Raw genomic sequence first — 14,464 nt, 5'->3', positions numbered from 1 at the left:
CCTAAATCATTTAAGATCTACTAAAAATTAATATTATTAAAAGCCCCTCTTAATTTTCTACCTATAACATAAGGACTTTGAATACAAAAATGACTCTTTCCCTCTTCTCTCTATTTTTTTTTTCTTTGCAAATAAATTAAATATTCTTAAAGGCCCTTCTTATCTTTCTTATTGGGAAAATTACATATGTGATCTATGTAGGTTGCCTACTGTATCAATTTCATCCTATAATTTCAATTGCATCAATTTTGTTATTTAATTTTTTACATTTTGTCAATTTAATCCAATTGTAATGCCCATTAATAAATTGAATAGAAATTAAAGAAAAAAATGATCTGCTGATTGACATACAATTTGGAGTGCATAGACCATGTGTGTAATTTGCACTTTCATAATTTTCCAAAATTATATATATTTGTAATGTATATTTATGTTTTCTATTTAATATTAGGCCTAGTTTGGGAAGACTAAATAAGTGTACTTTTTGACTTTTTATGAAATATGGGTTGGGTTTGGGTTGGGTTTGAAGTGATGTGTTAGAGAGGTGATGTGATTTAAATAAGATGATATGACTTAAATAGAATAGTGACTTTTTGACTTTTTATCTTTTTTCAATCATGCCAAACTTGACCTAACTCAAAAGGTTCGTACTATATAGGAAGCTAGACTCAACCTTCGTTTGACAATGACTTTTTTAATTAGTTTTTTTATTTTTTTAACTTTTTTAGTCTGAGACTTTTTTGTTCATTTGGTATTCTTAATTGACTTTTTTGACTTTTTAGCTTTGAAATTGTGAATTTTTTTATCCTTTTGTGATTTTTAATTTTTTGTGATTTTTTGACTTTTTATCATCCTTCTGTGGTTTTTTAGCCCAACTCAAAAACCAACAACCCCTTATGATTCCAAAATTTGCCCAAAGTCACTGTGTAATGGTGATCAAATTGATAAAATATCAAATTAATAAGTGAATTGTAGTCCCATTATTATATTATTGTTGCCGGTTGGTGATTTTTTTTCTTCGAAATTTATGTTAACAAGTACCCCCAACCGGTTGGGACTTAAGTCAAGTTTCGCATATTGTAAAAAAGTTAAAAGGTCAAAAAGTTACTCAAAAAGTTAAAAAGTTAACACTACTCATCAAAAGTCAACAATTACGGCTGCACAATTCTTAATCCTAATTTTTCCCTACAAATCAATTTTTATAATTTTTTATTACACATTTTTTCATAAAAAGTCAAAAAGTTAACTCAAACATCCATATTTTCTTTCTCATTTTTTAATCTAAAAAGATAAAAAAATACTTATTTAAGGCATCCCAAACAACCAGTTAATAATGGATGGACATGAGCTGGAATGTTAAATCACTGCCAATCTAGGAGCAAGATAAAGTTCATTACTAAAGAGAAGGCGCAAATGCGTGTTTGGTGGAATTTTTTTCAAGATAAAAGTTGGTAATTAAAAAGTATAAATTAAAAATATTCTTACCTCAGATTTTAAGTAATTAATTTTTTTTAACTTATTTAAGTTATTTCTGCCTAATAAAGGCGGTATTTGACAACAATTTTTTTTTTTATTATTTTTTTTTCACTAAAAGACAATTTTTGCAAAATTAAAAAAATAAATCCAAACAAAATATCACATCAAACCTCATAATCATTTCATTTTTTCTTTCACAAACATCACATTCAACCACAAAAAAAACTCAACTATCTTCCCAAACACAAAAAAAAAAAAAAAATTCTAATAATATTCTACAACTAAAAAAACCTACATAAAAACTCACTTTCCAAACACCGACAAACTCTAAGCAGAAGTTACACCACACAGTTTGACACAGACTCTCAAATCAAAATAAGTTATAACCACTCTCCAAAAGTTGTAACAAACGGTCCCATAGAATGGTTATTAATTGAAAAATTAAAAATATATATATAAATATTGTCATATCATTCTTTTTATTTTTTGTATATTTTTTTTATAAAATGCTAAAAAAATAATTAAAATAATCAATTTTCAAACAAAGCTTATAGTTTAAAGTGAAATTAAAAGTTAATTATTAAACCAACCGTACGTTATGTAATGATTATATTATAATGTTCTCAGCGAGTTTCTTACCTTTCCATCAATGCAAATTATAATGGCTGTAATACAACTCTATAAGGTGGAAATGAATGCACCGACGGAGTTCTCATGTAAAACGTAATATTAAATAAAAATTTGCATTAAAACACCAACATAAAGTTACTTGGGAAATCCGTGTACATATGCAAGACTTGTACAAAAAGAATTGCTATGGCCAAATTTGACATTCTCAAAAAAATTTAAAACGTCAAAAATTTACTATTTTATTTAAATCACATCATCTCTCTATCACATCATTTCATACCTAACCCATATTTCATAAAAAGTCAAAAAGTACACTTATTTAAGGCATCTCAAACAACCCAGATCTCCGACAATGCTAAAAAAAAATAATAAAAAAAGGGAAAGAAATTAATTTCAAATGCGTAAATATGATTTATTATGTGTGACTCCCGTCGCACTAAGTTTAAATCAATACAATACATTTAAATAATTATTTTAATTCTGATTCATAACACTTTTAATATAATTAACTAATAACTTCATTTTTTAAGAGGCAAAACATTGTGGTTTTCAAAAATTTGAATGAGCTGAGCAAGTGACTTTGTAGATGATCCATGTTCACTTGTGGCCATGGCAGCAGCATCTTTCAATTCCGTCGTCTTCTTCCGAAGCAATTTCCCTTCTTCTCCTACAATAAGATCCCTCACACATTTTGCAATTTCTTCCCTCCCAACCATGCCATTTTCATTCTTCTTTGGTGTTAATGCGACTTTCAAATCTTGGGTTAGCATTAGCTTAATCATTTCTTGCTCTGCGTAGAGTGGCCAAGCAATTAAAGGCACTCCATGGGTTAAGCTCTCTATGGTTGAGTTCCATCCACAGTGACTAATGAACCCCCCGGTTGAGCCATGGCTCAAGATCTGAACCTGTGGAGCCCATGATTTCACCAATAGACCCAACCCTCTTGTTATTGTCCTCTCCATGAACCCATTGGGCAAGAAATCAAAAGGGTCTTCCTCTTTATTGCTTTGTGCATTGTAGTACACACCATTTGCAGCATTCTTAGCTGGGATCCTAACAACCCAGATGAATTTTTGTTCACTCATCTCCAAACCCAATGCTAGTTCAGTTAACTGCTCCTGAGAAATGGTCCCACTGCTCCCAAAGGAAACAAATAGGACTGAGCCACGTGGCTGTTTATCGAGCCATGTCAAGCAAAGGGTCCCATCATCAATTGTGGGACCGGTTTGTAACAGAGGTCCAATCGGATAAAATGGTGGTTTACCCGACCCGTCCTCCATTAAAACCTTAAAAGCACCCGGTTCCAAGTCTATGAAACTATTGACGATAATCCCATCAGCCAAGTAGTACCTTTTGGCATGGTAAAGAAACAATTTATAGAACTCACTGTTTGAATCCTGAATCACACCGGGCAATGCTGTCGGGCGAATAGGAATGCAACCCGGTATTTCAATCGGGTCGGGTAAATCTTTGTAGTCTTTAATACCCGTTTCGTCAAGCTTGGACAAGTGAAAAAAAAGAGATAGTGACATTGCACAGAAAGGTGCGAAAACGTACCGTAAAATATCCAACTCTTCCGTTAAATCGAAGGCGTCAGTGCCAACCGCATCAACCACCAAGGCTACGAGGCGGGTTGACTCAGTTAAGGTCTTGAGTGAGTCACGGAGACCCTGGACGCACCGAGTCATGCCGGTTGTGACTAGGGTTGCGGGATTGAGACTGCCCGAGAGATCGTTGGAGATGACCGGAGGAGGAAGATAGACGGCGGTAATGGGTTCAGGCAGCGAATCGAGAAAAGATTTCTGGGATTTGATGGGAAAGCCGAAGTTAGGAACGATAAAGCTGACGGAGAAGTGGTGGGAAAAGACGAGTTGCTTCGCGAACTCGGCGAGTGGGATGAGATGACCCATTCCTGGGGAGGGGAAGATGGCTATGTGAGGCTTGTGCTTGTTGCTGGTTGTAGTTTCCATTGTGAAGATGTGAGTGAGTGCAAAGCAAAGACTGGAGACATGCATATGTAGGGGTGTTTGGGAAGAGACAAATTAGGGGTTTTTTAGATTAAAATAGTATTAAAAGATTTAAAAAAAATTAAAATAGTTAGTAAGACAAAATTTCACATTAAATTTTAATTATTTTATTATTTCTCTTATAAACATTACATTCAATTACAAAAAAAAATAAAAATCCAACCCTCTTACCAAACACAATTATTTTAGCCAAGTTAAAATAGTTAAAAATTAAAATAATTTATTAAAATAATTAACTTTTCAAACGGAGACATAGTAACAAGAAGACTACAAATTCAAAGTTATTTATCTATAATTTATTTAAAATTATAAATCAATAATTCAAATTTATTTTACTCAAATATCTTACACTTTATCAATTTAGCCTGTGTTTGGCAAGTGAGTTTGCAGGGTTTTTTTGATTATTTTAGCCACAAAAAACAAAATAGGCTATTTTAGTCATAACAAACAAAACATCACATCCAACCCATAATCATTACATTCTTCTCTCACAAAAAACTCAAAAAAGTCAAAAAATCAAAAAACTCTTCCCAAATCAAACTTTTAAACTCAAATTAAAATAGTCAAAAAAATCAAAAAACTAAAAAACCAAATCACTTCCCAAACGAAACCTTAATCTCCAACATAGATATTCATTCTTGATAAATTATGGATTCTATTCTGAACCTAACTTTTTTGATAGCGTAACCAACAGTGAAAATGTACGCACAGAAAAAGACAAAAATAAAAAAAGTAAATTATGTGGCTGAGATTTTTAAGTATGACCCCACGCAATTCATTTTCGTTGAACTTTCGCGTGTTTTGTTTTTGTATATTTTGCATTTTTGTATTTTCTGTATTGCATTATACGTGTTGTAGTCGGTCACATTTGTGTTGTATCCTTTTGAATTCGTATAAAAAATATTTTAATATTAACTTAACTCATTTATTATTTTACTTTATTTCATTGTTTGTATACGGGGAAGAAATAATTCTCCTCGTATAATCCTGTTGACTAAGTCTACGTTCCTCCGTACGACGTCGCTTTGTCACCTGAAAACACAAACGTGAGCTAGCCGGCGGGTGTGTGCCGGAAACCTCTCCGATGCCTAAGTCAGAAAACTTGACAAATAGACAAAACTCAATGTGTTCGGGAAGAAAAATTGTATGTTGTGTTATGTTACCTCCTCCAAGGTGATGCTTGTGAGCTTTTATAGGTTTCGAGTGGCACAATCCTAGCAGGACCGTTATTTCTCCATGCAGAGTCCTCCTAGGATCCATACTCCTAAAAGATAATGCTTATCCTTTTACACCCCCACTGCTTAAACCAAGTGGGATGGTTTTAACTACGGCCGAACTGCCATACGACCGAGATAAACCTGGCTATTCTGAGCCACAGAGTAGGCCGTACGAACAGTAGTTCGGTTCTTCCTCTTGCCTCGCCATATCTCGGTTCTCTCATACACGAACCATGGTGTGTTTGGACCGATCTACTGAATAGCAACATTCCAACCGACCTACCCAGAATACATCATGACCGGACTATTTCTGAGACCGGCCTAACTCCAAGTTGCACGGACCGAAGTAACTCAACATCTCTTTTGGGCTGGAGTAACTTTATCACTCTTGAACCAGAGTAACTTTATCCCTCCTGGGCCGGAGTAACTTTTCGGCCTTTTTTACACAATCCTTCGTACTTTGGGCCACAAAGTCCATCTCACAGCTCGGCCCAATTTTCACCAAAAATTACCCTCTCAATTGCCCCTTAATTCCATCTGCACAGCATGATTGGGATTACCAGTCTACTAGCCGAGCTGGAGATTTTAAGCTTTTCCAGCCGAGCTAAAAACCCTTTAGCCTCTCCAGCCGAGCTAAAAACTCCCAAGCCTTTTTAAACCGTGCTAATCTTTACTCCGAGCTCTGTTTTGTCCGGTCAAAACGTCTCTTCAATTACGACTGTAACGCTTCCCTTTCCAATGACACGTGGCGGGTTCTGATAGGCTGGGGGCAGCTGTCACGCCGCCCTCGTACTACGAAACTTTTGAATAGTCCCGCCCTTTTTGCCTTTTGTCCTTTACACAAAACAACCCTATCCTTTCATTTTTGAATCACTTACTCTTTTATTCTTCGTCTTCTCTCTCTGTGCCTCCATTTCTTCACTTCCAAGCCCGTGCTTTTCATTGCTGCAACTGCTCTATCTCCAGTTCCCTCTTCTTCAATCTGGTAAGCAAATCCTTTTCCCTCCCCTATTTTTGCTTTCGTATTTGGTCTATGCATTTTGTTTACTGTGTTTTTGCAAAACATTTTCTTCCATTTTTGCTTCGCTTCTGTACTTTCATGAAAAAATCAGTAGAACTCATGTGTGTATGAATTATCCTGTAGAAAACCAGTCTTGGATCCAAAATCATGTAGCAACCGAACTAGGATACTGTTTGTCCTATATAGGTAGATCCCCTTAGATAATAACCGAACTAGAACTTGTAGAGATGACAGCAGCTTCAAAAAATAACCTTCTGATTCACCTTAGCCGAAATAAGATCACCGAACGAAGTTTGAATACATTAAACTAGGAACCTCAGTCTTCAACCGAGCTAAGCCTTTGGGGCTAAGCCAGCTTTCTTAGTTTCTATACCAAACTCAGAAAGCTGCCCCTAGAGGCTCAACCGAAGTAACAAAACTCAAGTTTAACCGAATTAGACCTTCGGGGCTAAGCCAGCTTTCTTAATTTTCTAGACCGAACTCAGAAAGCTGTCCCCAGACGATGAACCGGTCTAATGAGTAACCTGCTCAAACCGAGCTACCAAACCTTTTGATGAACCGAGGTAGAACCAGTTCACAAGGCCGAAGTAGGGCTCTTGTACCATGCTTTTAATTTGTAGCACGGTCCTATGATCTGTGCTTAACCCCTTTGTTTTTTACTTTGCAGACTTAGGTTGCCCAGGCACTTCTTCGTGCGCTCAACCGTGCTACTGAGCACAATTTTTGCACCGATATAAGCTATTCATAAATTATACAACAAATGGGTAAGTATAGGTATTTGGTAGAGACCCCTGGTGGCATGGCCGAATTCCGAAGGGATTATGGCATTCCAGACGATGTACACCTTACCCTAGCCAAGCAGGACATCATACCATGGGGCGAAGCAGGCTTTGTACCTTTTACCCTGCTTTCCATAATAGAGACCGGACTAAGGTTCCCAGTTCAGCCTTTAATTTGTGAGTTTCTTAGGCAAACCAGATTATGCCCAACCCAGCTATCCACCAACACATACCGGATAATAATGGGTATAGCCGAACTAAACCGCCAAGCAGGCCTGAACCTCGGTCTAGCCGAAATCTTCCACCAGTACTCTATAGGTTCCAAGGACGATGGCTGGGTTTATTACCTTAGGATACGCCGTCGTAGAGAAAAGATAATAAAAGATACGCCAGATAAGGATGTAAATGATGATGACTTTTTCTGGGTATCGGGCAATTTTGAAGATCAGCAAGCCCAAATCCCAGGCCGAAGTATAAACTAGAAAAAAGGAGAACCTGGTAGAGTTACTTCAGTTTTATACATGTTTTCTTTTACTTCGGTTTCAGATGTCACAACCGATCTGACAGTTGTATCTTTTTGCAGACTCATCTCATCTTGCATCCCTGTACAGTTACCCAAATCTGAACACACTCCGAGCCGCATTACGGTTTAAAGAAAGGAGTTGGGCTAAGCTTCTAAACTTTGAGCCGACCTATAGGTATAGCGGTCGCCGAAAAGCCAGAGTGACCGATTTCCTTCTTGAAGACGCTCCAGAACCGGACCCAACCTTGCCCGAAATAAGATTAATTCCATTAACCGCTGAAGAGGAAATGGCCAAGAAGAACAGACTAAGGGCGCTTCTGACCGAGACAAGTAGGCCCGAAGTACCGTTACCAAGCCAAACGCAGCCTACCGTTGTGGCCCTCCCCTCTCAACAGCCATCTTCATCGCGCCGAACCAAACGCGCCCGAACCACCGAGTCTGAACCAAGTTTGGTAGAATATGAGACTGCTGTTTCACCGATTCTGCCACCGAGCCCCCAACCGCAGCCTGCCGACCGAACTATCACCAGCTGGGCACCAAAGCTTAGCTTCAACGACCGAGATATCCTAGATGCTGATTCGGTTGTCGCCAAAAAAAGATCACCAGTTGGCCTTTAGCCTGGCCAAGAGTGTGTGCCTCCCCAAGGATATGGAGCACCACCAAAAGCAGCTAAATACCGAATTAAAGTCCATTCGGTCTGCAACGAAGTCCATGATCCTGGTAAGCAGCTCTGTCCGTTTTTCTGTCTAGTTTTTTAATTTTTACTTCGGCTCATGGGAAGTCTTTGTTTTTGCCAGGCAATTCAAAAAAACTACAACACTCACAAGAAAGTACTGGAACTCAGAAAAACTACAAGGCAAGCTGTGGCAGAAGCCGAAGTGAAGTCGGCCGAGGTAGAAGACATCAAGAAGCAAATGGCCGAGCTACAAGCTGAGAACAGCAGGCTGACCGGACTGGTTAGTTCGGCCGAAGCAGAAAGGCAGAAGGCTGCCATAGCTCTGAAGGACAAGTACCTGCGCGAGCTGGTGAAGCTCGAAAGAAAGAGAGATGCCAAAATATCCCAAGTGAAGGAGAGCGCAAAAGAGGCCGGCAAACAAGGCTTCAAGAAGGTAGAGGATGCTTATGCCAAGCAATGCAATGCTGCCAAGGAGCTGTTCTTCAAGTGCGGCTGGAGGGCGGCTGTTGAGAAGCTCGGTCACGATCCACAGACCGAGGTTTTCAACCCTCCAGCCTACTTCATACCGAGCTCCCTTGTGGAGTATGCTAATGCCATGCAAGAGCAGTTTCTTAGAGACTCAGATTCTGATGAAGATTCTATCTCTGAAGATACTCCGGTTGTTAGTGCGGACCCGTCAGTTCGGTTGGAGCCTACGGTGGAAGACCTGACTAATGAACTACCAGGTGAAACCGTGGTTCCAACCGAAACCACCCTGGCAACTGAGAGCGAGCTCCCTCCTGAAACCGGTCTTCGTTCTGATGCTGATGCAGCTTTTGATGCCGAAATTGAAGAACTTTTCTCTTGATTATGTATTTTTTCCTTTCGTTATTTTTTGTTCTTGTAACCGGGCTATGCCCCTTCTTTGTAATGGCTTTTCAATGAATGAAAAATTTTGCTTGAACTCTTATTCCGGTTTTGATTCGTATGCTTGCATTTGTAATGTCTTGAATGAAAATTTTGTTTGAACTCTTATTCTGGTTTTAGCTGGTTAAACTATGCTTACCAGCCAACCACTCCTTAGCCGATATATTTACTTCGGCTGGGGAGTATATAGAGTTTGTTTAATCCAGCCAACTATTTTTCAGCCCTTCCCTTACTTCGGCTGAAGAGTAACAAGAGTTGGTTTATTCCAGCCAACCACTCTTCAGCCATACCCTTACTTCGGTTGAAGAGTAACAAGAGTTGGTTTATTCCAGCCAACCATTCTTCAGCCATACCCTTACTTCGGCTGAAGAGTAACAAGAGTTGGTTTATTCCAGCGAACCACTCTTCAGCCATACCCTTACTTCGGCTGAAGAGTAACAAGAGTTGGTTTATTCCAGCCAACCACTCTTCAGCCATACCCTTGCTTCGGCTGAAGAGTAATCAAGAGTTGGTTTATTCCAGCCAACCATTCTTCAGCCATACCCTTACTTCGGCTGAAGAGTAACAAGAGTTGGTTTATTCCAGCCAACCACTCTTCAGCCATACCCTTACTTCGGCTGAAGAGTAACAAGAGTTGGTTTATTCCAGCCAACCACTCTTCAGCCATACCCTTGCTTCGGCTGAAGAGTAATCAAGAGTTGGTTTATTCCAGCCAACCACTCTTCAGCCATACCCTTACTTCGGCTGAAGAGTAACAAGAGTTGGTTTATTCCAGCCAACCATCTAAGTTAGTTTTTCCAGCTAACTTAGAATAATGTTTAGTTATTCCGACCAAACGTCCTGCAGCCTAGATCCTTATCCTGGGCTTAGGAAGGGTGTTGGTTTATTCCAGCCAACCTCTAAGTTAGTTTTTCCAGCTAACTTAGAATAAAGTGCTTGCACTGTGCCTAATCTTCACTAAAGCTAACTTTTACAAAGAACAACTTGTGCTGAAAAGAATTGCTTGTTTTATTGAAGAAAGAAAAATTTACATATGTTTGAAAAAGAAAAGCTAGAAGTAAAATAACTTGAGATTGGCCGTGTTCCATGGCCTAGGGATTGCTTTGTCATCCTTGTCTTCTAGGTGGTATGCCCCTTTGCCTGCTAACCCAACCACCTTATAAGAACCTTCCCAGTTTGGTCCAAACTTGCTGTCTCCTGGTATCAAGGTGTTTCCCATTACTTTGCGCAGTACCCAATCCCCAATCTTGAATTGTCTCGGATGCACCGTTTTGTTGTATTTTCTGATTAACTCTCGTTGGTATGAGGCAATGTGAACCATTGCTTTTTCTCTTCTTTCTTCTGCAAGGACGAGTTCCAAAGCTATGGCTTCTCCATTCAAGTCTGGATCGAAATTTTCGCTTCGAATTGTGGGGAGGCCAACTTCTAGTGGGATTATTGCTTCCATTCCGTAGGCTAAGGAGAATGGTGTTTCTCCTGTTGATCGCCGAGGTGTGGTGCGGTAAGCCCATAAAACATGAGGAAGTTCATCTGCCCATTTGCCTTTTGCCTTCTCTAACCTTTTCTTCAGTCCATCCAAGACGACTTTATTTGATGCTTCTGCTTGGCCATTTTCTTGAGGATATGCCGGTGTAGAATTGTAGAACTCTATCTTGTACTCTTCACAAAAGCTTCTGAAGATTCTGCCGTCGAACTGAGTGCCATTGTCTGAAATTAGGGCTTTTGGAATGCCAAACCGAGTGATGATGTTCTGCCAGACGAACTTCTTCACATCTTTTTCCTTAATTGATGCCAATGCTTCTGCTTCCACCCACTTTATGAAGTAGTTTGTTGCTGCGAGAAAGAATTTTCTGTCGCCGGGTGCTGTTGGAAGTGGTCCTACTATGTCTAAGCCCCACATTGCAAAAGGCCATGGGCTAGTCAATGGTAGGAGTTCTCTAGCTGGTTGATGTATTTGATGTGCGAATTTCTGGCATTTTTCACACTTCTTCACATATTTCTCTGAGTCTGCCTACATATATGGCCACCAATAACCTTGTGAAATGGCCCTGTAAGCTAGCGACCTTCCCCCTTGATGGCTTCCGCACACTCCTTCGTGTATTTCGAACAAGAATGCTTCTACTTTGCTGGGGTGAACGCACTTTAGGTAAGGCCCTGAGAATGACTTCTTGTATAATGCCAAAGATGGAGATAGCCAAAATCGCTGCGACTTCGCCCTTATTCTGTTGGCTTCTTTTTTCTCTTCTGGTAGGATGCCGTCTTTTAGGAATAGGATGATGGGATCCATCCAAGAGGGGCCTAATTCTGCGCAACATACTTCTTCTGCTTCGGGGTCTTCTATGCTTGGTCTAGGTAGGTAGTCGATTAGTAGTGGATGAGGTATGGAGGGATCTTCCATTGAGGCGAAGCCTGCTAGTTCGTCTGCTCTGCTGTTTTCCTCCCTGCCGATTTGTTCTATCCTTACTATTTCAAATTTCTTGATTTCTGTTCTAACCAACTCTTGATACTTGGCCATCCTATCATCCTTTGCTTCATAGTCACCAGAAATTTGATTTACCACCAGCTGTGAGTCGCTGTAAACCATTAGTTCGGTGGCCTTCATGTAGCATGCTGATTTGAGTCCTGCGAGAAGCGCTTCATATTCCGCTTCGTTGTTTGATGTTGGGAAGCCAAGGTAGATTGCTTGCTCTACAACCAGGCCGTCTGGGGAGATGAGGACTATGCCCAGCCCTGCACCATGCCGGTTGGATGCTCCATCCACAAAGAGCTTCCACATCTCTCCAACGAACAACTTCCAACATGTGGAGGGGTCAGATGATGTCGTAGGGTCAAGAGTGGTGTTTTCTTCAAGGTCCATGCTTGCTGTCTGCCCTTTGTCATCTGATTGTATTGTTGGTGAGCCTTTGTTTGTTTCTTCCTTGTTGTCCTGAGTCTGGTCTGCCTTGGAGTTTGATTGACTACCTTCTACTAGGGGTTGCGCTATTCCGGCGTCAACTTCCGTCCCTAGTTCGGTTGTGTCAGTTAGGTCGACTGGGCAGATATGATGACTTCCAGGAGTAAACTCTGCGATGAAGTCTGCCAAAGATTGGGCTTTTATTGCGGTCTTGGGTTGGAACTTGATGTCGAATTGTCCCAACTCTACTGCCCACTTCAAAATTCGCCCAGAAAAGTTCGCCCTTTCAAACAAAGCTTTTAGTGGAAAGGCTGTGAGGACGACTATGGTGTGGGCATGAAAGTAGTGTGCCAATTTCCTGGAGGCCATCATTAAGGCCAATGCTAATTTTTCCAAGGGCAAGTACCTTGTTTCGGCTCCCAACAATGTCTTGCTGACATAAAAAATGGGCAAGTGTTGTATTCCTTCTGCACGAACCAACACTGCGCTAACTGCGTGCTGAGAGACTGCAAGGTACAAGAAGAGTTCTTCACCAGCTACTGGGGTAACAAGCAATGGTGGGGAAGACATATATTCCTTCAAGCTTTCCAGAGCTCGATCGCATTCTTCATCCCACTCAAACTTGGCTTTTAAAGCTTGAAAGAATGGTCGTAGTCTGTCCGACGACCTGCTTATGAACCGATTGAGCGCAGCCGCCATGCCGGTAAGATGCTGCACTTCTTTGACTGAGTTTGGTCTCTCCAACTCCTGGATTGCTTTGATCTGGGAGGGGTCTGCTTCTATACCCCGGTTGGTCACAAGGAAGCCCAAGAATTTGCCAGATCCTACTCCGAATGCGCACTTGGATGCATTGAGGCGTAACTTGTGCTTCTTCAAGACTTCAAACATATCTCCTAAGTCCTTGAGATGGTCATTCTCATCCTTGATTTTGACCACCATGTCGTCGATGTAAGCCTCCATTGTTCTGCCTAACAATGGTTCAAGCATCTTGGTGACCATCCGTTGGAATGTCGCCCCTGCGTTCTTCAGGCCAAAGGGCATGACCTTGTAACAGTATAGTCCTCTTGGAGTTGTAAAAGATGTGACCTCCTGGTCTGGTTCATGCATGGCGATTTGGTGATAGCCTCTGTATGTATCCAGAAAGCTAAGTCAGTTGTGCCCTGCCGTCGGGTCCACTAGTTGATCTATCCGGGGTAGAGGAAAGCTGTCTTTTGGGCACGCCTTGTTGACTGTTTTGTAGTCGACGCAGACTCGCCATTTGCCATTTTTCTTTGGCACTACGACTGTGTTGGAGATCCATCTTGGGTAGTGCACTTCTCTAATTGCTCCTGCTTCCAGCAGGTTGCCTACTTCTTCCGCCACTATTTCGGCATGGTGGAGTGCCGATCTGCGTGTGCGTTGAATGACTGGTCTGGCGGATGGGTGGACATTAAGTTGGTGACTGATGAAGTTTGGATCAATGCTTGGCATGTCGTAGGGCGTCCAGGCAAATACTTCGATGTTAGAGGTCAAGAATTCCAAGACCTCTAATCTCTCAGCGCTGGACAACGATGAGCCAAGCAAGAAGAACTTATCCGGGTTCTTCTCATCTATTTTTACCTCCACCAAGTCCTCCACTGCTTTCTGATCAGCCTCTTTACCGATGTCCGCGAATAGTTCATTACTTTCAGGTTCCTCCACCGAATGAACGTATCCTTTGGCAGCGCGGCTGCCATTTACCGTGGCGAAACATTGTTTTGACATGATCTGATCTCCATAGACTTCTTCAATTATACCGGTGTCGTTGGGGAACCGCATTACCTGATGGTAGGATGACGCCACCGAACGCATGGCGTGCAGCCATGTTCTGTCCAAGATGATGTTGTAAGTGGAGGGGACCTTCAATACCCAGAACTCCACTTGTTTTGTTACGCTTTCTGTTCTGACCGGAAGAATTATTTTGCCGACGGGCCACTCTGGCATGGAGTTGAATCCAATTAGGGGAGAAACTGCAGGCGCCAAGTCTTTGTCTTGTAGCTTCAGTTGTTTAAATGTGTCGTAGTACATGATTTCACATGAACTACCCTGGTCAATCAGAATCCGCTTGACGTCAAAATCCTTGACTCGAAGAGTGACAACTAGGGCATCATTGTGAGGACAGTATATTCGATCCAAGTCTTTATCCGAAAAAGACATAACATTTGTTGCCTCTGTCTTCTCCTTCTTGATGATAGGTTGTGCACTTAACACTTCTCTAAAGTGCTCAGCCTTCTTGATTGATCCCCTGAGCTCGCATACATGCTCAGGTTCAAAGACTCCATGTATTACATTGATAAT

General features: G+C 40.8%; 1 protein-coding gene across 1 annotated transcript; it reads right to left on the bottom strand.

Annotated features, from left to right (window-relative positions):
• Window positions 1-2,493: 2,493 nt before the first annotated feature.
• LOC114306018 (hydroquinone glucosyltransferase) lies at window positions 2,494-4,132 on the bottom strand. The gene has a single exon (XM_028251173.2). The coding sequence runs from the start codon at window positions 4,119-4,121 to the stop codon at window positions 2,625-2,627; it is 1,497 nt and encodes a 498-aa protein (XP_028106974.2). The 5' UTR covers window positions 4,122-4,132; the 3' UTR covers window positions 2,494-2,624.
• Between the last annotated feature and the right edge of the window lie 10,332 nt (window positions 4,133-14,464).

The sequence above is a fragment of the Camellia sinensis genome, chromosome 13, assembly GCF_055761805.1.
Source record: "Camellia sinensis isolate YWXY chromosome 13, ASM5576180v1, whole genome shotgun sequence".
Lineage (NCBI taxonomy): Eukaryota > Viridiplantae > Streptophyta > Magnoliopsida > Ericales > Theaceae > Camellia > Camellia sinensis.
This window is presented reverse-complemented; position numbering and strand designations above follow the sequence as displayed.

Excerpts from the sequence above, each read along its gene's own strand:
- LOC114306018 (XM_028251173.2), bottom strand. The coding sequence starts at position 4,121 with ATGCATGTCTCCAGTCTTTGCTTTGCACTCACTCACATCTTCACAATG.